Source organism: Aulonocara sp. 'chitande type north' Nkhata Bay, linkage group LG13 (genome assembly GCF_057382095.1).
Source record: "Aulonocara sp. 'chitande type north' Nkhata Bay isolate Kocher_YH1m ecotype deep benthic linkage group LG13, A_spYH_male_GT1.1, whole genome shotgun sequence".
In the NCBI taxonomy this organism is placed as follows: domain Eukaryota; kingdom Metazoa; phylum Chordata; class Actinopteri; order Cichliformes; family Cichlidae; genus Aulonocara; species Aulonocara sp. 'chitande type north' Nkhata Bay.
The window spans coordinates 16,482,938-16,508,680 of record NC_141356.1 but is presented as its reverse complement, the minus strand read 5'-3'; the positions used below and the strand labels follow the sequence as shown (position 1 = coordinate 16,508,680).

At 41.3% G+C, this 25,743-nt stretch overlaps 1 protein-coding gene across 1 annotated transcript in view; it reads right to left on the bottom strand.

The window, feature by feature from the left end:
• LOC147315894 (contactin-associated protein-like 4) overlaps nt 1-25,743 on the bottom strand; it is a 99,312-nt gene that overhangs the window by 19,801 nt on the left and 53,768 nt on the right. Inside the window, exons 6-16 of the mRNA XM_086258874.1 lie at nt 19,323-19,498; nt 19,078-19,203; nt 17,092-17,356; nt 16,265-16,414; nt 15,863-16,034; nt 8,292-8,398; nt 5,944-6,063; nt 5,567-5,767; nt 4,773-4,935; nt 4,374-4,501; nt 4,085-4,255 (exon numbers count right to left, since the gene is read on the bottom strand). Of these exons, the coding sequence (XP_086115000.1) occupies nt 4,085-4,255; nt 4,374-4,501; nt 4,773-4,935; nt 5,567-5,767; nt 5,944-6,063; nt 8,292-8,398; nt 15,863-16,034; nt 16,265-16,414; nt 17,092-17,356; nt 19,078-19,203; nt 19,323-19,498 (1,779 nt within the window). The remainder of the gene's footprint in view (nt 1-4,084; nt 4,256-4,373; nt 4,502-4,772; nt 4,936-5,566; nt 5,768-5,943; nt 6,064-8,291; nt 8,399-15,862; nt 16,035-16,264; nt 16,415-17,091; nt 17,357-19,077; nt 19,204-19,322; nt 19,499-25,743) is intronic.

Below are 25,743 nucleotides of genomic sequence, written 5' to 3'. Positions count from 1 at the left end.
GCATCAGAGAGGAAAGAAAAATAAGACTTATTTTAGAACATGTAAGAAGCACCTTCTGTGTCTCCTGTACCTTCCTGCAGCTTGTTTGGTACTTGTTGCCCTGCACACAAGGCAGCTCACACACAAAGATGTGCTCATTATTTGCATGATTTAACTGAGTGAGCTTTTGTTTGTCTAACCTCTAACTAATTAATGGTGGGTAACAAGTGTAAAGGAAAAAATATTATCCTACTAATGTATTGAGCTATTACCTTGCCAAAAGAAGACCTTCACTGCATCTTGGTATTGATTCTCTGCAGAAACTCAAATAGACTTTCAGGTGGCTTGAGTTCTGATGACTGCAAAGACCATAGCATATGATTCAAATCATTTTCTAACATCATATGGATGGGAGCACTTCCACCTTGGAGGAGACCGCTTTGTTCAGTGGTAATTCTAGAGTCGGTTGAGGCGCCAGGCAACAATTCACAGGAGGCCTCTACAACCAGCATTCATCATAGTTATGTTATAACTATTTTGACACCATCTAAAAACATTGTGAATATTGGTTGGGGGCCATGATTTGTGCAAATGCTGTTTATTACAGTATGTCCCTCAGGCTCAAAGACTGCATTCGGTCGGTAAGCAGAATGAGTTGAGTCAGGCGGGGCCAGGTCAAGTCAGGTCTCTCCCACTGTCACTGCAAATTTTGAGCATTGCCACTGCTAAAGCTTAAAGTTTGGCAGCCCACTGCAGTTTCCTGCCTTGCCTGGTGAGTCTCTGACTCAGGTAGGTTAAAGGTGATCAACTCAAAGCCATTTTGTATTGATTTACAATAACCTTTTAAACTGAAGAGACAGGTGGACACAAACCATGCCAGTAAAACACTATCCACAGCTAAACACAGCCACTGCATCCACTCACTACAATGTCCTTTAATTTGTCATCTGTCTGTCATATTTATTTATTTTCCCCCAGAAAATAGAAAGAAAGGACACAGAGCAACATTTTCATAGCCAAATCTGATCACATCAAGTTGTTTGCATGCCAGGAATTATTACCAGTAGAGCATGTTCCTTTGTTTTGAACACCAGCAACTTTGTGTTGTTTTATAGTGGAACCACAAAGGATCTTTTATCTTGCTAAACTCTTTCTTGCTTTCCCCTTTTACTTGTCAGCATGCTCACTCTGAAGTCCTCATTCTCTGTTAGAACTACAGTACATCATCTGTGGAAGAAAGATAAGGAAGAGAGGCAGCTGACACACGAGCACCACTGGAACTCTGATGAGAAAAAACACTTTCAGGCTGAAGTAATGTATCACCTAAGTGATGCAAACACAACCTGACACCAAGCAGCTCGTAAGCATGTCACATAAAACTGCTGACAACTTTGGAAGATAAAAATGAAGTACTGTAGTTGTGACAACCAGCTACAAAGATAAAGCACTAGTTTGTTTTCACAGAAACAAGCTAAAGTTATTGATGTAGAGTCAATGTCCATCCATCTTCTTCTGCTTCACAAGGCCAGCAGCCTAATTGGAGAAGCCCAGACCTCACTCTCCCTGACCACCTCCTCCAGCTTCTCTGGGGAAACACCAAGGTGGGCCAGCACCCAGGGCAGCCCTGGTGGAGTCCACACCTACCAGAATGAGTCTGACTTATTGCTAGCTATGTGGACCAAGCTCTTGCAAAGAATGGGGCAGACACCCCATACTCCAGAAGTACATCCCATGCACCCTCAAATTTCCCTGAGAGGGTAAAGAGCTGGTCCAGTGTTCTGCAACCTTGGACGACAACTCCTGAATCTGATGTTCGATAAACAGATGGACTCTCTTTTCCAGCACCCTGGCACAGACTTTCCTGGGGAGGTTGAACCTGTGATTCCCATATAGTTGGAACACATCCTTCGGTCTTCACCATCCTGGTCTGCCAAACCAGAGGTACCGCCCCTGATCTCGATGCAGCATTGAAGAGCTGCGTCAACCAAGACAGCCCTATAACATCCAGAGCCTTTAGGAACTCAGGACAAGCCTCATCCTGGGGAAGTTCTTTTACTACCTAAGTAATATGAAGAAATATATCACTTAAGTAGTAAAAGAATCAGTCTTGTACAAGGAATTCATGGTGTTCACAGAAGGAGAAATTATGTCAAAAATATATATGCTGTAAATGTTTGCCATTTTAAAATTCTTTTCAGGGTTTGCTTTTAAGGAACGTCAGGCAGGTAGGAAAGTAGGAAAAAGGATATTTGAAAAGATCCTTATTCTTTTCTCTTCTTTTCCTCACTTCTGAGTTCCCATGCTACCAAACTCAGTTTGTTCTTAATTCTGTCATCATTCCCCTGGCCAAATAACCTCCTCATCCACCTGCTATCAGTCCGTTAGTCTCTAATCCCTTTTCTGGATGTTCAGAGAGCAGCAATCCACATCTAAGTTCAAGGCTAGCTCTCCCTCTTCCTGTTTTCTATCTTCAGCAGGACCGGCTCTCCTTTATTGCTTTGTTGCCTTCGTCATTTTTATTACTCAAGCTCTAATTATTCTAACTGAAATATGTTGCATGTTGAGCTAGCTGCTTAGTCTGGAAAAGAAAATGAAACAAATAATATAAGAGAATATAAAAAAGGAAAGGAAGTAACAGTACCTCCACACTGCAGATACTGTCTTGCTTACAGTGCAACAGTTGTAGCCTTACGGCAAAATACTGTGAAAGTACTGAATCGAGTGTCAGATCTGATTTGCTAGCCTTAAGCATATATAGTTACATGGACTTCTTTTTAAGGTAAAACCAGCTACAGCGGTAGATTCGATTTCTTTTGCAATCACATGAAGTGAAGCACCTCGTCAAGAGAGGAACAAAGAGGAAAGCAACAACAGCACACACATCAGTGTTTGAACTGGAGCAATTCAGTCAAGCTGAACTACAATAGTAAATAGACTTGTAAGTATATAGACTTGCATTTATACAGCTCCTTTGTAGTCTTACTACTCGAAGCACTTTTTGCTGTACAAGGCAATTCAAGCATACATTGCATACACCACTTTATTCTGCATACTTTATCAATAACACTACACACACAATCGATATGCTGGGCATTCAGTAGTTTGCCTGGGGATACTTTGAGCATGAGACCCGTGATCAAACCACACTCTTTCTGATTACTGGACAGGCTGCACTGCCTCCTGATCTACAGCGGCACATCATATGCTCTCAGTGCAAGTTCACATAAACTGACACACAGACCATGCCAGCATCTCTTTTTTAATACTATGCTAGACTAGTCTGTTGTCATATTCAGGGGTACACATAAGTGGTCCGCAGGTGCGCATACACTGTCAAAATAAAAAACGCGCACCAGATAAGAAGTTGCAACACCCGTTTACGTACATAAGATTTTCTGGAGAAAGACAGACATTTGTTTAGAAATTTTAAAAAAGTCGAAGAAGCTCCTTTAAGCAATTACTTTGGTGTTCCTCCACCTCCAAAGAAATTTCAGAAGGAGTCCGAACCGCGAAAGAAGTGTGTATTCTCGGAAAAGTGGTTACTGGAGGTGAGCTGCCTTCAAACAAATAATGAACAGAGATGTGGTGCAAAATATGCCGTGAAAATCCCTCCAGAAAATCTTATGTACGCAAACGTGCGTTGCAACTTCTTATCTGGTGCGCGTTTTTTATTTTGACAGCACATGCACACCTACAGACCATTTATATGCACCCCTGGTCATAATGTCTGCTCTGCAGGGATGTCTGTGGGGACTTCCACCAGCAGATATAAATGACTGCAGGTGGGTCAAATGTTTCTTTTACATGGTAGTTCAGTGTTTTAAGTAGAGTGATAGAGAGCTACACGCTCTGGTGGTTATAAAAGCACTGCAGCTGGCTGCAACAACAACATCAAAAACAACAATTCTGTGATTTCCCAGAGGAGGAGAAATAAATGGCAGTGCTGCTGTAAAGTATTTCTTTTGAAGGGTTGATGGACACCATCACCTCGGCTGAGTTAAAACCACATGAAACTTTAACTCGGAGGACTCTTCTTCCTGCTCAGTTTGTACTCACATCTAAGTGAAGTCTAGATTAGACATCTCACCAGAGAGGTTTTACTCACAGTTGAGTTCAATTCGAATGAAGTCTTTGATGCCCAGGTTTTCCAGGAAGACACCAGATGATGAAGTGGTTTTAAACAGGAAGGAGATGTCGGCACTCAGCTCTCCATGTAATGTAGGAAAGTGGAGGTATGATGTCTCCTTGTCAAAAAATGCAGCATTCCAAACATTTTCTGCAAAATGCATGAAAGCATTTTAAACATGAAGCAAGGTACAGGAATGAGTTTACAACTCATTTTAAAAACATGTACAAAGTGACAAACTGACATTGGCACTCTGATTTCGACTTACTGTCTCCATGACAACGGAGAGGTCCCACCTTGTAGGTGCTTTCGGAGCCAGGTCTCTGGATATCACCCAGCACCAGAGATCTAACCGGGAGTGTCTCCTTATGGGTCAACAGGCCTGAGTCATTAGTCCTAAAAAATAAGGAGCAGAATTTTTTTTATTAAAAACAAACTCCAAACTAGAGGAGGGAAAGACATATCTATCTTTAGCATAAAATGTGATTCACTGTAAAGGATAATACATGTTGTTGATTTATGCTCTTGCAGCTGCCACACCTACAAAAATCTGCTGCACTGGCAGCAAATTTGGTGACTTATAAATGCAGTGAGGATATGAGCTATTTTTATAGCGGAACACGTCACACTATAATTGCTTTGATATGAGTATTATGATATACAGTACCATTCATTGCTGTCAGCATCACAGTTGCAGTGATATCTGGAGTCCACACAGTTATTTTGCAGACTGCAGGCACATTGCTGGCTCCCTGGTGGAGCTCCGCCCCAGTGAGTGTGCATTTGTCCCACACCTGGGCCTCCTACCCACCAGCTGAGGGGAGAGCCCTCTGAAACACACAGACATATCACTTATATCAAGTGACCGATCCCCAGATGGTAGCTATGTTTCTATAATGGGACACATTTTTGTAGACTATTGTAATCAATAAAAAAAGAAACACAAAAAGAAAAAGACATGGCTATACTGAATGATTTTATACCACAACCACAACTATATGGTAGTAAATTCAATCAAAAGGTCCATCCAATCATTCGCTTCCACTTATCCTTTTTTAGGGTCAGGCTGGAGCCTATTGCAGCTGTCATAGGGCGAGAGGCAGGGTACACCCTGGCCTGATGGTGGAATTGAACTCAGGACCTTCTTGCGGTGCAGCAACAGTGCTAACCACAGTGACCTGTGCTGCCTTGAGTCAAAAGGTCCTACTTTTTTATTACTGCTGGCTGCCAAAGGTAAAACAGACATTCTGTTGATCATATCTCACATTATAAAAAACAATTAATTATTATTAAAAACAGAAACCTGTTATGATGCAATGTGATACACAATACACACTATGCAAGAGTCTTAACTATTGTCTTGAAGTACCCATGCTTGGTCCAAAATAACTTCAACTGCCTGTTTAAACTGCATCACAACAATACATAAATTTGGCGTTAAAGATCATCCAAGGTCTTTACCTGGTGAGGTGAGTAGGCGTGACTTCCTGCAATGATAAGCAATTTCCTGTTCGCAGTGCTCTGATAGGCTTATGATTGCTGCTAGTTGCTCCTCATCAGATGCATATTCAAAATGCACTGCATGTGTATTCACTTCTGGTGATGGCTGGACTCTCGTTAGGTCTGTGTTGTTGTGGTGGATCACCATCCATGTGTTGTCCTCTGGTGCAATGAAAGAAGAATAAGGGAAAGTGTGTATTTTTAATTTTCACCTGTATCTGTATTTGTATGTATGCAGGACTGAAAGAGGAAGAATAAGGCAGGATGAAAGAGAGAGGGGAAGAGATTGTGCGCCAGGCATGTTGACGCGTGTGTGTTTTGATGTGTGTATCAGCTACCTGTCATGTTGCAGTATAACAGCTGTGGCTTGATGGGTCCGCTGCTGTCCACATCAATGTAATAATACCCCGAAATGTTGCCTTTGTGTTTGTAAGCCTCGCAGGACTGCTCGTATATTGCTGAGGAGAGAGAGACATCCTCGTCATCATCACTGCAGACATTTAAGTTTGTTTTTCTGTCTATGCAACTGCACAGTGGTTGCTCATTTCGTTTTTCAGCATCTGGTCTTGTTCAACATATTGCAAGTAACTTAAGATTTTTTTTACAATGTAGATGCAGAGGGACCAACTTTTCTCCACTGGATTATCTGTTTAGCTACATTTTAGTGATATTATTGTTACCATTTAATACACTCATCACTTTAATAGGTGCACCTGTGCAACTGCTGCTTAATGAATATGTTAAATTACTTCATCATATGGTTCCAACTCAATGCATGTGAGCATGTAGACATGGTCAAAACAATCTCATAAAGTTAACTATATACTATATAGATCACCAGCCCACTTACTATTTAATTTAATGCACTAGTATTTTTTAATTTATGGAAAACATTATAACTGAGAATAAATGTGACTGACTTTGAACATGACGTGATTGTTGGCGATAGAGGGCTGATCTGAGTATTTCAGAAACTGATGATTTTCCCACACAACCTTCTCTAGGGTTTAGAGAGAATGGTCTGAAAATGAGAAAATATCCAGCGAGTAGTAGTTGGGTGAAAGTGACTTGGTGATTCCAGAGGTCAGAGAAGAAAGGCCAGGCTGCTTTGAGCTGATAGGAAGTTACCAGTAGAGCTAAGGTATTCAGAGGTGCATGTCACATCTTGACGCAGATGGGCTACAGCAGCAGAAGACCACACTGGGTGCCACTGAGGAAGAACAGGAAACTGAGACTACAATTCACAGTTCACCAAGACTGGACAATAGAAGATTGAGAATCATCAGACTAGAGAACATTTTTTCAAGTCCAACCAGGTACAAAAAAGGTGCACCTAATGGTTGCAAGTGTATCTGGCTATATATCTTCAAGGTTTATTGAATAAAGTTTATGCTAATATATCTGATTTAATTTTGCTGGTCTTTTTTTTTAAACTCTTATATTAGTGCAAAGCAACAAAAAATGAATTATTGCCTAATAATTGTAATTATTATATTAATATGAATTATAATTGTACTGTTTATACTGGTCAAATTAATGAAAAAAAAATGGAAACCTCAATAAAAGCTGAAGATATATTCTCTAAACCCAAATCTATGTCCACAGGTTGGTGCACCTTGATTAACAAAAATTATTCAGCAGCAAATGAATAGATGTGGATATCATATCTTGTGCTCTTGTGCTTGCTTGAAACCACTTGAAAGCATGGAATAAAGCACACTGTGAATGGGTGAATATAGTGAATGGGTGTAAAGAGCAATTTGAGTGCCCAGTTACAAGAGTGCTACATAAAGCTCTATACAAGCACCAGTCCATTTACCATTTAATTTAATGCACTAGAATCTTGTAATTACCACTTATGGTTTACAGAGGCTGCTGTTGCCACTGCTGAACAAAGACTGCATAGCCATGCTTGTCCTGTAAAATATCCAGTGATTTTCAGTTTTGTTAGATGGTCAAAAATGAGCACTTTACAAAGCCCTGAAAAGAAGAAAAAAATAGCAACGCTTTTGCAAAGGAAATTCATTAATTGTCTAAAAAGAAGCACATGTTACATGCTCGTCTTAGAAACTGCCTCATGGTTTAAACTAAAGTGGTTATAAAGGATGTATTTTCCAATAGAGTTGTGTATCATTTCTTTCATTATTTCTTGTGTGACCTCTAAATCACTTTGTTTTTGTGCTAAGAGTTATCCCATGAGTGCTTACAGTCATGACTGCTGGAAAGAAGTTAGATCTCTGCTTGACCTTCTGCCACAAAAATGTCTGAAGGGAAATGAAGTTAAAGCAGCAGGCTGTCTAATTCAGCGGTCCCCAACCTTTTTTGCGCCACGGACCGGTTTATGCCCGACAATATTTAAGGTGTCGTGGATAAATACAACAAAATAAAACTAGTAGCGGTACCGAAAAAAAGAAGATTTATTCATAACACACATGAAAAGACCCAGGAAAACCGAGTTAACGATAAAAACAATGACAACGCTGAAAACTGATAAAAACCCTGAAAACCATACATTTCACACCTGAGCCTCAACTCTAGCGGCCTGGTACCAAACGACTCATGGACCGGTACCGGTCCGAGGCCCGGGGGTTGGGGACCGCTGGTTAACGGAAACTCCCAAACATGAGTTGAAATACAGATCTGTGACCTTTGAACGACACCACTCAAAAAACCATCATGGCCTTACAGCTGTGACAAGTGGCTCCGCTGTACCCGGTCCCAGAGCAGTTACAGTGGAAGGTGCTCCATGACTGACTGCAGCTGCCTCCATGTTCACAGTGGCTGGGGGAACATCTGAGAGAGAGACAGGAAAGAAAGCACACGTCTCCATATCTATGTAAAATACCCCATCGTCATGAGAGAACAGTGCAAGTAGCTCTCGATGCCCAGTTTGGTGGAGAAAGGGAGAGAATGCATCAGTTCTGGGGTCTTATTAAAACTTGTTTGCTTAGTCTCAAAGACAATAAAGGCAACTGAAGACAAAAGATGGGTACTCCGGCTTCCTCCCACAGTCCAAAGACATGCAGTTTGTGGGGATAGGTTAATTGAAAAATCTAAATTGCCCATAGGTGTGAATGCGGTAGTGAATGTGAGTGCGAATGGTTGTCTGTTCCTGTGTGTTAGCCCTGCGACAGACAGGCGACCTGTATAGGGTGTACCCCACCTCTCACCCTATAACAGCTGGAATAAGCTCCAGCACCCCCCGCGACCCTGAAAAGGATAAGCAGAAGCGAATGGATGGCTGGATGAAGGATTTCATAAATCTATTTATAATAAACTTCACTAGCTGGGCCCACGTCCTCATTTTAGGTTTGACAGTGCTTCAGTAGGTAAAGGTGAATGGCTTGGACATGAATTGAGCTGCGGTTTGGGGAAGGCCTCAAAGGGGACTGGTGATGGCTCCCGGGCCTGGCAGATCCCCATGTACTAAATAGAAGTGAAGAAGTTAAAGAATTGAAAAGGAGAGGGAAGGTGGGGCCAGTAAACAAGAATGAACAGCTTGGTGAACTGGGGGAACATACATAGGTGAGAACCGAAAGGTTAGGAGGGGTGGACCCACTCCTGAAATTTATCTCCAGTAATGTGTACATTACACAAAGTCTAATGGGCTTGAATTAAGAATGTTAATATCTGTTCATAAGATGGACTACAAAATGAGTATCTTACCGCTACTCTGTTATTTTAAACTTTTTACCACAACATAAAAATAATGCCATTACAAAAGTTGGAACTTTAAAGATAACATATAGGCTTTCTGCTGGAAAGTAGTCCAACTCAATTACCCCTCCTTGGTTTGGAGTTTTGTGACCAAAGTTAAATTCACTTTGGTCACTTACCACAGCTGAGTCAAAGTGAAAATTAATTCATCATCATTTCCAAGGCATTAGTAAAGACAACTGAACTATAGTGAACTTTAAACACACTTTGATCAATTAGCACATAAACTTGATTTAGAGAGCTCATATAGTTCTACGCTCTTCATGCAGGGGAACATCTGGACAAGAAGCAGATTTTATTACAGCAGCTGCACCAGCTGTGAGTTTGACAGCCTGTTGTTAAAAATTCAAAACATACCAGCAGGTCATGCAAATGGAAAGCAAATTTATTATTAATATTTACATGATGTGTGCCACTTTGCCTATTAAGTTGATATTTTTAATAAATGGTTGGATGGTGCCTCATTTTGACATCTGGGATGGAATGATCTCCTCTCCTCGCATAAAAAGATGGTCAATAAAGGCAGTGGAAAAAAACAAAACTATACACACATAGAAACACAAACCCAACTTATATAAAAATCTAAAACAACAAATATATTACAAACCCCAGTGACAGGTGGAGGGGTTGAAACATTAGACAGCAAAGCAGACTGGTGCCAGTTGTACAGAAATAGACCACTAAATTAGAAGGTTGGGTTTGCTATTTGTATGTGCAGGTGTGTGTATGACACACATAACACGCCTATGCCAATATCTCAGCTTCTGCGACAATTTTCTTTACATAAATATTACCTTTTTAAAAATACCCACACTGGACGCAAATCATTATTCATTAAGAGTCTATGAAAGCCCACTGCTGGCTAAACCTTGTTCTTAACCACTGTTATGTTTCCTTAAAAAGTCCAGGGGGGTATTTAAACTAAAAAAAAGTTCCATCAAAATAGAGAAGTGTCACGGGCTGCCGGGGAAAGCCGTGTGAATTTAACAAAGGACCCAAGATGCGGATATACAGTGAAGTGAGAGGGCTTTATTGACACAGAACCCGAGTGATAAAAAACAAAAGGAGAGTGTGGCGAAAAACCAAACTTAGACATAAACTACACTGGGAAAACCAAAACCTAAACAACAAACCTGAACACGAGAGAAAGCGACTTGCAGGGAGAATTCACAGGATGACGGAAGGAGATTCACAGACAAGAAAACACCAAATAACACAGACGAACCAGCAACAGGCAGGAGAACACACAGGGCTTAAATACACACAGGAGGGAAGCACACCTGGGTGAAATCACAACTGACGAGGCAGGGGAAACGTAAAGTGAACACACTCACATAAGACAAGGACCTTCAGAATAAAACAGGAAACTAACAGACACAGAACCAGACAAGACACTGAACATAACAGACAAGACATAACAGAATAAACACGAACACAGAATATTATAAAGAAACACAGAGCACTGAGTCGTCGGACTCAGGACCATGACAAGAAGACAATAAAACTGTAAGTTTGTTGCCAAACAAAACAGTAAGTCAATAAGACAAAATGACTCAAGCACCACTTCATCCCACTCAGTGGGATGAAGCGGTGCCAAACACAGCTCACAAGCAAAAGCTACAAAGGCTCTCAGGGCTGGAGCGCCCCCCCCGGTCTTTAATACTGTGGCCTAATTGCTGAGTAAAATCAGCTGCACAGGAGGGTGGCACTTAAGGCCAGAGGGCAAGTGAGACACCCTCATACAGGATAAATCACTACAAGCCCTGCTTGTGCTGTATGGACCTCACATATTAAATACTGCAAAACCAGATTAATCATCCACAAGAAGTGATGTTTAAATTCAGCACAGCCATTACAAAACCTCCTATTTATGGATGCAAACAGAACCATCAGTATGCTGAGCAAATACCACCTCAAGTTGCTAAAATATTTCATGCCTTTTAATGTGAGTGTGTGTTAAATAAAGTAATTGCACCTAATGCATTGTGATTTTACTTGGATGAGGCATTGGCAGCTTCAAGCATGAGAGTCAAGCCTGACCTAAGTGGAAAATATAGAATTATAAGATTGAAAGGAAACTTGCAGATTTACAGTACACAGTTGTATATGTGAGAATAATACATCACTGGACAAAAGTACCTGAATTTTCACAGCAATTCGTGTCAAAATTACACACACCAAAATTACACACCAAAATTACACCCCCCGTTATGTACCAATTGTGAGGAGGGAACCTGTGACCACCAGGACTGTTAGGAGGTGGTCAGAGGAGGCAATAGCGGAACTACAGGGCTGTTTCGAGGTGACCGACTGGGAAACACTCTGTGAGCCTCACGCCGAGGACATCAATGGGCTTACTGAGTGTATCACAGACTACATAACTTTCTGTACCGACTCCATTGTTCCAGCTCAGACTGTTCATTGTTACCCAAATAACAAGCCGTGGGTGACTAAGGACATCAAAGCCCTCCTCAACAACAAGAAGAGGGCTTTCAGAGGGGGCAACAAAGAGGAGGTGAGGAAGGTCCAGGTGTTACTAAAGGACAAGATCAGAGAGGCTAAGGACAATTACAGGAGGAAGCTGGAGTGGAAACTCCAGCAGAACAGCATGAGAGAGGTGTGGAGGGGCATGAAGACCATCACTGGATTCAGGCCAACCAACAGCAGGGGAACTGAGGGAGGTGAGAATAGAGCCGACGAGTTGAATCTGTTTTTCAATAGATTCGACACCACAGTGTCTGCTCCCACCCCCACAACCTCACCTGCAGTCAGCCTGGAATCCAGAGCCACACCACTGTGCCAGCCTCTCTCTTCACATGTTGCCTCCTGTGAGATTCCTGACACCCCTCCCCCACCCATCACCTTCACTCAATACCAGGTTGAGATGCAAATGAGGAGACTTCACTCAGGCAAGTCTGCTGGACCAGACGGAGTGAGTCCCCTTGTCCTCAAGGCCTGTGCCCCCCAGCTGTGTGGAGTCTTTCATAAACTGTTTATGCTGAGTCTGAGTCTGCAGAGGGTCCCGGTGATGTGGAAGACATCATGCCTCGTCCCTGTACCAAAGACGCCTCGTCCCAGTGGCCCCCAGGATTACAGGCCCGTGGCACTGACCTCCCAATTCAATTCAATTCAATTCAATTCAATTTTATTTATATAGCGCCAAATCACAACAAAAGTCGCCTCAAGGCGCTTCATAGATACAGAGAAAAACCCAACAATCATATGACCCCCTATGAGCAAGCACTTTGGCGACAGTGGGAAGGAAAAACTCCCTTTTAACAGGAAGAAACCTCCGGCAGAACCAGGCTCAGGGAGGGGCGGCCATCTGCTGCGACCGGTTGGGGTGAGAGAAGGAAGACAGGATAAAGACATGCTGTGGAAGAGAGACAGAGGTTAATAACAGATATGATTCAATGCAGAGAGGTCTATTAATACATAGTGAGTGAGAAAGGTGACTGGAAAGGAAAAACTCAATGCATCATGGGAATCCCCCGGCAGCCTACATCTATTGCAGCATAACAAAGGGAGGATTCAGGGTCACCTGGTCCAGCCCTAACTATATGCTTTAGAAAAAAGGAAAGTTTTAAGCCTAATCTTAAAAGTAGAGATAGTGTCTGTGTCTCCCACATCATGAAGACCCTGGAAAGGCTCATCCTGGACCAGCTGCGACCCATAGTAAGACCACATCTGGATCCCCTTCAGTTCGCTTATCAGCCTCGTCTCGGAACAGAGGACGCCATCATCTACCTGCTCAATCGTGTCTACACCCATCTGGACCAGCCGGCGAGCACTGTGAGGGTCATGTTTTTTGACTTTTCCAGTGCTTTCAACACCATCAGGCCGACCCTCCTGGGTGATAAGTTAGCAGCGATGCAGGTGGATGCTTCTCTGGTGTCCTGGATTGTTGATTACCTGACAGGAAGACCACAATATGTACGTCTCCCACAGTGTGTGTCTGACAAGGTGATTAGCAACACAGGGGCACCACAGGGGACTGTCCTCTCCCCCTTCCTCTTCACCCTCTACACCACAGACTTCAGCCACTGCACAGAGACCTGCCATCTTCAGAAGTTTTCTGATGACTCTGCGGTGGTTGGATGCATCAGCAGGGATGATGAGACAGAGTACCGGGCTGTGGTCGACTCCTTTGTCACGTGGTGTGAGCAGAATCATCTGCAGCTCAACGTGGCAAAGACCAAGGAACTGATCGTGGACTTCAGGAAGACCAGGAAACACTTGACCCCTGTTTCAATCCAGGGGGTCAGTGTTGACATTGTGGAGGACTATAAATACCTTGGAGTACACATTGACAATAAACTGGACTGGGCTAAAAACACCACAGCACTTTACAGGAAGGGCCAGAGTCGTCTCTATTTTTTGAGGCGACTGAGGTCCTTCAACATCTGCCAGAAAATGCTGAGGATTTTCTATGAGTCTGTGGTGGCCAGTGCGATCCTCTATGCTGTTGCATGCTGGGGGAGCAGGCTGAGGGTCGCAGATGCCAACAGACTTAATAAACTGATCCGTAAGGCCAGCAATGTTGTGGGGATGGAGCTGGACTCCCTCAAGGTGGTGTCGGAGAGGCGGATGCTGTCCAAGATAAAGACAATGTTGGATAACACCTCCCACCCACTCCATGACATGTTGGTCAGTCACAGGAGCTCGTTCAGTGAGAGACTGAGATTACCGAAAAGCACCACTGAACGACACAGGAAATCATTCCTGCCTGTGGCCATCTCCCTGTACAACGCATCCACTTAACACACTGTTTGCTGCTACAGCTACACATGTTTCTTTTCCAAATATTTATTTATAAGTGACTTATTTATGTATGTATGTATGTATGTATGTATGTATATATATGTATATATTGTACTATTCTTAGTTAGCGTATTGTCTGTCTTGTCTTAATGTTGGTTTAAAATGGAGCACTGTAACAAAAAATAATTTCCCCCAGGGATCAATAAAGTATTCTGATTCTGATTCTGATTCTGAAGTCTGAGAAAACTGTGCTGCTGTTAACTTTTTCCTCCTCAGTCTTCCTGTGTAAAACACGGAAAGCAGCAAAGCGGATGACTGGAGGAAAAGAAGCGGAACATCAGAAACAGCGAGAGGAAAAAAAGAACATGGAGAGAAAGGAAAGGGGAAATAAAGTTTGGGGTGTGTTGAAGGAGAGGAATGAGCAACAAAGGGAACGAAGGTTGGATGAACAGAGCAGTGAATGAGTACGTAAATATATTTGGAAGGGGAAATGAGGTCAGCAAATTGTGACTGCGGAGAGTGAAAAAGAAGGGGAGGGAGAGCAGCATCTATTTTTAATCTTTTAGTCAGGGGGAAATTTGCTGTTAGAAAAAGACTTACTCAGCAGCTCTGTCAGATGGTAAAGTTTGTTTTTTTAACACCCAATTTCTTTGCTTCTTTTCTACTTAAAGTAAGTTGACATGAAGCCAGGTGCAGCACTCCGTATTTCCTCCACCACTTTAAATATTTGCATTTATCATTCTTTTTTTTATACATTTTTCAATCAAGCCTGAGAGTCCACTGATACATTTGGTATACATATGATCAATCAAGCACCACTTATTTCAACAAAGTGTGCTGTGGGTTGGAGGTGAGGGGTTGGAGAAATGTAAATCAATTTTTCAAGTTGACATTTTATTGAAACAAAAGCTGCTCTGTGGGTAATATGTGTGCCATTCACCAGTGGGCTCTAATGATTTGGAAAAAGGTCTAATGTCATGTTCTGAGAGCAATGTGTTATTGCTCACACACAGCACAACATTAAACTCACACAGAGGAGCTTAACTTGACATTTTCTGCAGTATGGAAAGAGAAAATAGACATGTTAGTGGCTGCAGTTGCTCAACTATTTTATGATATGGAAATCCCAGAAATATTGATTCTGTCAGACGGTAAAAAAGGATTTTTCAGCTACAGCATTTTAGTCCCCAGCACGTATGCATACATGGTGCTGGTGTCCTTATAAAATGTTATACTGTCAATACAAAGCACAGCACCAGATGCAGAGCACAGCCACACAGATAACCACTGGAAGAGCATGAAGAGGCAGCAATCAGGAAACTTTAAAAAAAAGTTTAATCAGCACGCTGCTGAACACTAATTGCTTCGGTGTGTGTGTGTGTGAACACCTCCAGGTTTATTTTCCTCATACCAGTTGAAACAGAGACAAGCTACATGAAAAATTATGACGTTTTCTTAACCAGAACACATTTCAGGAAACATTGACGCCATATTGCGTTTGTATCATATTCACTGTTGCCTAATAATCCACATGCGACCCCATTTCACAAAAAGGCTTCAGAGGGAGATTAAGGAGGTTTACAAAGCAAGCGTGACAACAAAATCAAACATTTTAATGCCAGTGAATCCTCTTTTCTGACAATCCTCGTTAATACAACAAATGCATTACATAGAATAATGCGTTTCTTTTCCTGGACAAATGGAGAGACAGACATAAGCAATACCCAATACATGGCATTTACATAAATCAGTGTCGCAAACGGCCCCTTTAGGTCTTACCTGTCAATAATGCCGCACATATCGATTTGCAGGTGACTGTAGTTTCCGATCAGCCTCTGCTGCACCTTGATCAGGTCCACTGGCCGGTTGTCCACAGTCAGTAGACGCATGCAGCCCTGGAAAGCTTTGAAGGGGTTCAAGCACTCCTGGCTATTTTCTTCAGCAGGACAACCTGGACAGAAGAGAAAACATCAATCAGTAAATGAAACACAAGAGAAATCAAGCCATCATTCTACCATACCACTGTATTATTGTAGGGTCTCTAACTTGCAATATAAAGAAGTTGTTGTGATTTGGCGCTATATAAATAAAACTAAACTGAATGCGCTGCGATGCAAGATTAGATTATATAGACAAAGATGAATAATGATGCATGTGTTTTATCGTTCATTTCTCGCTTACCACCAAAGAATATATGACCTTCTGTGGTAATTAAAAATGAGGGGCTCGCGTGAGCACTGGCTCCTTCATCACCATCCACTGTGATGGTCAGACGTCCTCCTCCTGATATCAAGTCCACAGAGTGCCACTGACCATCATTCAGAGCTGAACCTGAAGAGCCACACATATATGTCTAAGTGTTTTTATGTTGATATCATGTTTCAATTATAATTTGTTGAAAATGGAAAAAATAGAAGATGGTTCTTGCTCAGGAATGTCTAAGTGTGTGATATTACAACTACTTTAACATAAGAACTCCCAACAATGCTTGAAGAATAATTTGCACTTTCTCAAATGCCACACAGCCTATAACAGGACATAGTTTCATTCACTTCTATTATCACTCCTGGAAGTAGTTTCTATTAGGAAATGGTGACACTTGGAAAAATCATGCAAGCATACAAAAAGAAGAATACCTAAAAAATACCTGTGTAATTCTCACATTTGAACACTCAGCCATCAAACAGACTTCATACTACAGACTTATTATGGTTCACTTTGGACATCTGATGTTTGGGAGTCAGTTTTAACCACAAAAATGTCTTTCTGGAGTTGGTCAGGATTTTGTATCTTGATAAGTAAATTTGGATGTTTAGATGATATCAGCTTGCTGCCTTCCAGTGTTTTGGGCTCAAAACAGAAATTTTTTATCACGATTTTTGATACTGAATTTCTAACATTAAGCTCCTTTTTTACATCACGGCTTTAAATTAGTCCAGTTAGTAAGTGCAGGCAGGATGGAGGCACCCGAGAAAGAGTTTAACATGATTTTGAGTTGTCAGACTGACCTGCGTTGAGCTCCAGGGGTGCCCTGCCAGACTTGTGGATCTGTAAATGTGCTCTGGCTTTGCTCAGGTAAAGCCAGACTCTGCCTTCTCGATTTGGGAGTTCAAAGGTCAGGAGCAGCCCGGCCTTGTTCCATGTCCGAAACTGAAGCCCCACTGAGATACCCAGTGAAGATTGATCTATCCTTGGTAACCGAAGGAAACTCTGGGGGCCGGTGAACGTCATGGCAACAAAAACGGGTTCAGAACATGAAAAGGTCACAATGCCCTGAGACAGATGGAAAAGAGAAGAGGAGACAGGAAAATATATGAATAGAGAGGAATGAGTATAGAAAACAATCATGTCTGAATATAAATTAGTTCCAAGGCTGTCTGGTGCTACCCAAATACACAAAGATGTCATCAGCAATTCTCCTTTAAAAAGCATAGGAGCATTACCATGATGATTATAGTCAGGCTTAATATAAGCACAGATCTTAGTGAAGACCAATGTCAGCCAAAAGATTTCTAAGGTCACACCAGGGAGCAGAAGTTTGGAGAGGCAAAAACAGATAGCGAGAGAGTGAGAAGCAGGCTTCGAGAAGTGGTAATTGCAGTAAATCCACCGCTGGGGCAGCAACAGTGATACGTTCCATTCCGTGTCCTCTAGTGGGAATACTGGGTTTCTATTTTCAGTTCAGCACAGAGCACACTGACACTTGATCAAATCTAAAAGCTCTTTGTGGGGTAGTCAAAGCAATATAGAGTAATGCAGACTGAAGAGGTGAAAGCTAAAGATGGTCAGTTTTCTTGTACATATTGCTGTAGCTTGATGAGATCTAAAAGCCACGCATACATTTTTATGTGCACAAACACACACACACAAGCAAACAAGATTAATTGGTGAATTTAAATTGACTGCAGATGTGGACGCAAGGTAAATAAAACAAGTAAAGTGCTGCATAAATATATGTGATGAGGCACTTTGTGACCTGCAGGCATAAGTACTTTGAGTGGTCCACTAAAGACTTGAACGACACTATATAAATGCCAGTATGTTCTCTTATGTGTTGCATTTGTAGTTTTCCACCATTTTTACTAAAATATTTGTTTTTTACCCGACTTCATCATTTCAACATCCATTAAAATTGTCTCTACAAAGTGTGTTTGTAGTCAGTTTCAGCATCCATGCTCATTATAAACAAATATTCCACATTATGAATAGTTAGAGATTTGTGTAGATTGCAGAAGGGCCTCCAGAATTAATGAGAAAAAAGAAGAAAGTCAAACTTTCCTCTAAAAAACAGGACAAGAAAAATGAGATACAATATGTGCCCATGCTGTCAATATGTGTAAAGCATAGACATAAATGTAAGATCACTCTGCTAGTAATGAGTCTAGGAGGTGGATGCCATCTAGCCAAACAGGACTGGCAAGTTGGAAGATGATACTCCCCTCACAGAAGGAGAGAGACTCAAAAGCTATTAGTGTATCAACATCTGGAAGTTTTAATCTCACGGTGTGAGATTCAAAAGCAGCTGGCCAGGTGAGGTCATCATAAAATCATCACCAAGCATCACCAGAGAAGCTCTAACATGCAATGAAGGAAAGAGAAAGAAAGGACAGTCAAGAAACACCTGGACAGAGACCTCCAGGCAGACATCAAGAGGACAGAACTTACCTGGAGTTTAGATTGACTAGATGTTGGTCTGAGGTGCCATTTTTATCATAATAGAGGCCTGACAGAAAATATTTAATATGCAGAGAGATACATTGAACTATACTGAACTTTTTAAAACTAAATTAATTCCTAATCACATTTTTACATGCATTTAAATACATGAATATTGTGACATTATTTTTACATCGGCCCCTTTAAGAATTATTTATCTGTTTGTTTAAATCAAGTACTTTTACTTATAACTAGGTAGTTCTACTTTGACTCCTGTCTACACATTGTGAAAGATACACAAAATAGCTTTTTCAGCAGCACACTATGAGCAAGTTTACCTTCACTGTAACCCGCTGGTCTTTTTGTTTAGCGAGGTCTACCAGGTTCAGGCCATTGTAAACTGGGTTTTCCAGACAGCCATAGAATGACGTATAGCTGAAGCCCTGCTGTGCTCCCAGTATCATCTGTACAGGAGACAGAGTACACAAACAAGCAGATACAATAAAATGTCTGCAGCTGCGAGGTGGGTGTCTTTCTGCCATCTGTCTTTTCATGAGTTGTCATCCTATCCTCAAATACAGACCTGATCATGGTCCCAATGTGCAAATGTTGGTGAGATGTGCACCCACTCTGTGCTTTTGTCCACTGTGAGCTTGAGGTGATTGCTGTGATGCTCCACTGCAACGTGATGCCAGTGCTGGTCGTCTAGCAGGCTGCCCAGAGTCACAAGATACCGGCTGTCAGGAGACAAACTTTTTCCTGGCGCGTGGGAGGAAGACGAAGAATGACATGATCATGTAGTAACAGTGGTTAAAAGAGAGAACAGTTGAATCTTAAAACCTTTTTCTTTACCAATGGCGATAAGTATTACATCACTGACTTTTCTTTCTGCAGGCTGTCAGGATCTTTTCCATGTAGAAACTGTTTATTTTAATTCTGTTTTCCTCCAAATGATTTCTGCAGTGAAAGAATTTGACTCTGACATATTTATTTCTAACTGCACAGCAGGAGCTATCGCTTCTCCTCCTCCTCCTCTCTGGAAATGAAGTTTCAAATTTCTCATCAACTTGAACTCCCCGCTGTTTTCTAGGTCTCTGAAGTGGTGCCACGGTGTCACAGTTTTCTGCCGGGGTTTATATCTTGGAAACAAAACTAAGGCTAGGTCTACATTTCAGAAAGAACCAGAAAACGCAGATGGCGAAACATTCAGTAATTAACACTAAATGGGGTAGAGAAAAAGAGAAAGAGAGGTAGATGGGTATAAAAAAAAATGACCAGTGAAATGCTTCTGATTCTTTCTACTCCCTAAAGTGTCAGCAGAGTGAAGCACTTTCACTGAGTGATGGGGGAGCTAAATGCACTCTGTCATTAAATATGAATTAGATATTGTTTGAAAGGAGACTACTTTGTCTGTGTGGGGAAAGAAAGAATGAGTGAATGAGGAAGGGAGACAGACTGGGGCCAAGTTCACTGTGTTCTGTCATCAATCATAATTGATCTGTCAAACAGATAGTTGGCACAAAAGAGGGAGAGACCTGAGAAAGAGATGGGAGTAGTCATCACTGATCAGCAGACTGATGTCTGCACCGCACAAGGATGAAGAGAAACAGGGAAACTGAGCAAAGGTGTAGTCTACTGACAACTGTTTTTTTTTCTTTTTACTATACTAATAACTTCTATGTTTTGGGTAAAATATTCACTCACAAGCCACTTTACACCTGGTTCAGCTGCTCATTACACCAAATCACATGGCAGTAACTCTATGAATGTAATCATGTAGACATAGTTAAAACAACCTGGTCAAGCTCACAATGAGCATCACAGTGGAGAAGATGATTTAGGTGAGTTTGAATGTGGTATTGTCACACTATCCCAGGCAGGCTGGTTTGAGTATTTCAGAAACTGCTGAACTACTGGGATTTGTCTGCAGAACCATCTCTAGGGTTTACAAAGAATCAACAACAAATGCCTTGTTGATGCCAGAGGTCACGGGAGAATGGATAAACCGCTTCGAGCTCATAGGAAGGCAACTCAAATAACCAAAACAGGACAACATCAGAGGGACAACATTCCTCTTCACCCTCTACACTGCAGACTTCTCCATCAACTCCCCACGCTGCCACCTACAGAAGTTCTCTGACAACTCTGCCATAGTCGGCTTCATCACAGGTGAGGATGACTCAGAGTACAGACAGTGGACTCTGGACTTTGTGGACTGGTGCCAGCAGAACCACCTGCTGATCAATGCTGGGAAAACCAAGGAGCTGGTGGTGGATTTCCGGAGACGCAGACCCACCATACTGACACCGGTGAACATCCAGGGAGTGGACATTGAGATAGTGGACTCGTATAGGTACCTGGGTGTTCAGCTGAATAATAAGCTAGACTGGAGCCACAACACTGATGCTCTTTACCGGAAGGGTCAGAGCAGACTCTACCTGCTGAGGCGGCTGAGGTCATTTGTAGTACAGGGAGCACTTTTAAAGACCTTCTATGACTCTGTGGTGGCATTTGTCATTTTTACAGCGTTGTATGTTGGAGCAGCAGTTTATCGGCAGCTGAGAGGAAGAGGTTGGATAAACTCATTGGGAAGGCCAGCTCTGTTCTGGGATGCACCCTGGACCCACTGGCCAAAATAACATCTTTGATGGACAGAGTCTCCCACCCCATGCATGTAAATGTTGCTGAACTGCAGAGCTCCTTCAGTGACAGACTGCTGCATCCTCGATGCATGAAGGAGCGTTTCCACAGGTCCTTCCTCCCTGCAGCTGTCAGACTGTACAATCAAAACTGCTCCCAAAAAACATAGATGTTTACATCAGCGCTGTAACGTGCACTATTTTATCAACCGATTCACACTATAACCAGGGTTTGCCTCTTATCTGTATTTAATCTGTTTTTGATAACCATTGTCCTTGATGTAAATATGTAAAAATTGTGTATGTTTCTGTTCTGTGTCTTGTGTACTACTTGTTTGTATATGTGTCTTTCTTGCTGCTGTTACATCCAAATTTCCCCTTGTGGGACAATTAAAGGATTATTCTAAAAGCAGGGAATGCAGAAGAGCATCTCTGAACACACAACACATAAATCCTTGAAGCAGATTGGCTTAAGCAGAAAAAGACCACACTGGATGCCACTCTAGTCAGTTTAGAACATAAAACTGAGGCTACACTCCACGCGTGCTCACCAAAACCTGACAACAGATGACTGGAAATATTAATAAAAAAACCACCATCTCTCGTGCCAGCTGAGTCCACATTATTCTTCTCTCATGCACACACATACCAGTGATGCAATACACCTTCATACCAATGGTTTCACAATATTCCAGTGTTAAACAGCTGGCAACAGGTGCCAAAGAGACAAATACATTTATTATAATTATTACATCATTATGGCACCGAAAGCAAGAGAGAGGTTTGGGGAAAAAAAGAACATGGAGGTAAACAATTCAATACAAGTTCAAATTGTGCAAAAAGTCAACTTTAAAAATGTTTTATGAGGAAGGAAATGCATTCAGCACATTTGTTGAATGTATACATAATTTTTATTTACCAGAAAAGTTCACATGACATCTTTAAATTATTCGAAACAGGCCACGAAGATAAGCAAAACAATGTGAAACTCTTGAATTTTTTATCCCACCGTAAAAGCTTTTTCCTGTCCAGAAAATCCTTCTCTGGAATATTTGTTGTATAAGTATCTGATGGACTTTTGGAAATTTCCCAGTATGACATCATCTTAATTTAGAGTATGCCCTCAGAATAAAAAAGATTTTTTTTACTGTGAAAAGTTCCTCAAAGCTGTTTTAATTTTCACATAGGTCCTTGTTTTAAATCATTTCAGACAGCTACCCAGGGCAATACCTCCTCATAATCTGCTGTCTACTTCTGCATTTCAGCACTTCGCTGCAGCTCTAAATCTAATTTTGTTAGAAGGCACTGATAGATGACAGACTGATATAATTGTTTCAGTGTTTTCATTTTATTCTATTTAGAGTAAATGATTGAGACGGTGTGCACAATCAGTCAACACAAGCATAATGAACAACCTCTAAATGTGCTCACAACACAAGCTGCTGCTCCAGGAGCAAAAGTTTCTCAAGCAAGCAAAAAAAAAAAGTAAGCAAAAAAGAAGGAATTACAGTTTAAAACAAAACGGAAGCAAGAAACATAGCAAATCAAGTCGATATGAAGAATTTACAGTACAACTACTCTACTGCTGGATTGTTTCTGAGATGCATCAAAAAGTAAAGCAAGTGGACATGTACCCGAGTTGTTACATTGTTAAAGAATTGGCTCCTTTGGAGCATAAGCAATATGGAATATCCAGAAGATCATATTCAGTAGTTTTTAAACATAGCAAGCAAATCCAAAAACATTTGGGCCTGCTCCAAACTCAAGACCATCCAAGTCTCACAGGGCTTACAGCTAATCAGTTTACAGTTGTGAGTCAAACATAGCCTCTGTGTCACTGAAATGATTCAGCTGTGGGCTGTAAAATTAAACACAGTCGGCTCCTTCTGACATGAGCATGTTGCTTCTTGGATGAAAGCTAAGCAGCTTATTTGCAACCCCGTAAGACTGAGTAAACCTGCAACGCCTTCGCATCAGTCAATACAGGCAGAGCAGAATAACAAGGTAAGTCAATATTGTAAGACGGTATTGAACATGACATGCAGCCCACCATTCACTGTGACAGCTGAGCTGGCAGAATGAGTCATCACCTGCATCCAACAGCAGGGTCGAGAAGAACAGCCACTAAATGACAGGAAATATTTAAATATTTTACACCTGTAATAATTCATCATGTGCTATAAAAAGTGCTCATAATAATGCAGGCGGTTCCCAGCTTTTGACATGTTTGGCATTCTGATGTGCCGCCTAAGACTCCTCAGTTTGTCATTTTTTTTTGTCATGTGTGCCTACATGGACAGTAAATGAACTGTACTCTGTTTGTGCAAATGAGCGTGAGTAAAAGAGACACACTTTATCAACAACTCTAAATGCATACTGTTGTGTACAGTTACTGGCCTTGGGACATGACCCCTCTGTTTAGTGGAACCTGAAGGAGTCCCTTTTGGAGTTTTTTCCCCCTCTCCTGTGGTGCCTGAAAAAAGGGCCTTAAGTAGAGCTTTCCTTGTTATTACTGCAAATATCTACAGTGTGTTTGTAGGAGCTATAGCGAAAACTCTGGGGATGTTGTCTGCTCATCTGTCATTTTCTTGATATTACATATTTCTGCAAAAAAGGCATTTATATTTTATACCTGTCTCCTAAGGGATTATTTTTACATGTAGAAAACTTCCAATATTTCCATGATATATATGTATATATTTATATCTTATACCTGGTAGGCAGCTTCTTTATTTTACAAGAGAAAAGTGCTACATTTTTTAAGCAGCACTGTCTTCATTCTTCACCTAACAAAAACACTTGACCAGAGGGCACAAGATCAGTGAACAATGACTGCTGGCAGATTTGCTTTCACTAAATAATCAAAAGCCAAAATAAAAGAGAACTCAGCTTAATTACAAGCTTAAATAGGTATGACCCTGAGAACTATAATCCAAGAATTTGATGAATGTATAGTAACCATGAAATGGTTTGCTTCTGGAAAGAACACATGAATTTTAATGAGCCAGCGTATTTATTCAAACTGGGCTCGAGAGCTAAGCATCGTCTGTTAAATACTGCTGAAGGCTGCATTGTGAATGTGGGCAAATAAAACTCTCAATCTAATGCTGGTACAGGTGCAAATCAGTCAGTTATTACCTTTGCTGTAATTTGGAAAGTTAAACTTTTAAAGAAGTGCACAGAATGACAAAGGGCTGAATTATCACAGAGTGATTCACTGGGCCAACAAAACTGATCAGACATAGCACGGCCAGCTCTATCCATGCAGTTCTGTGAATATGTGCAGAAAAAGAGGGACATCCAAAAATGCATGTTTCAGCCATGTGTGAAAGTTAAGCTACACTGTCCTTTCTTCTCTTTACCTGTGAAGTGTTTTGAAGAATCTCCTGTCAGTTTTTTTTACATTAACTCAAGGTTTGATCCAAGTTTGATCTTTGGCTGGTGTAAAAAAAACCTGATTTTCAAATGCTGTCATGATCAAGAGGTCAGCGTTCAAAAAGCTCTGTCATCTCAGTCAACTTCAACCTGATTTTTGAATGTTTTCATAGTGATTATCTCAGTGGGCTGCATGCCTTTTGCATTTATTCTTTTCAGCATCTTGGAACAAACCCACAGATCGAGGATGGATTCTGGATGAACTGATGTTTATTCATATGCTCTCTAAAGAAAAACACATTCAGCAATAAAATTTGCTTTAGGCCAAAATTCAAACACAAATCACAGAGAGCTGCTTCAGACAACAACTTCCACCAGAAACTCACGACAAAGTCTCATATCTGTGTAGCAGCTAAAAGGAAAAAAAGAGAAAAGATCGTGTTACAAAATTAACCTTACTGTCGCCATTCCAACAGTGACATTTTTGTCATGGCCAAAAATGTTTTTGAGTGAACTCATTCAAGCTTGCATGTCCAAAAAGTGAAAAAACATAAATCTATTATCACACAGTTCTTTAAAAACCTTCAACAAATTTAAGCAATCTGTGTTGATCATGTTCAAGCTGAGGAATTTGTTTTCGCTGCAGTACAATCAGGAACTACAGTTGTAAATTAGACATTTCAGTCAGGTCTCATGGGTCAGCATAACTTTGAGACCAGTGTAATTCAAGTGGAATAATGTGTTGCCTCTCACCCCCTATGTTTTGGAACTTTACTACGAATTTCACAGAAATGTATATTTTTAAGTTGTTAGTTGTATATGCAACCTGAAAGTATTGCTTTCAGGTTGCACATATATAGGAAGAAGGGGGCAAGTAGGTGGGAAAATAATGAGAGAGAATAGGACAAATAAGCACAGTCCCACAGTTAATGGAAGGTAAATGACTCAATTTCAAAACAAAACATAAAAAGAAAGGCAAGCAGAGAACTG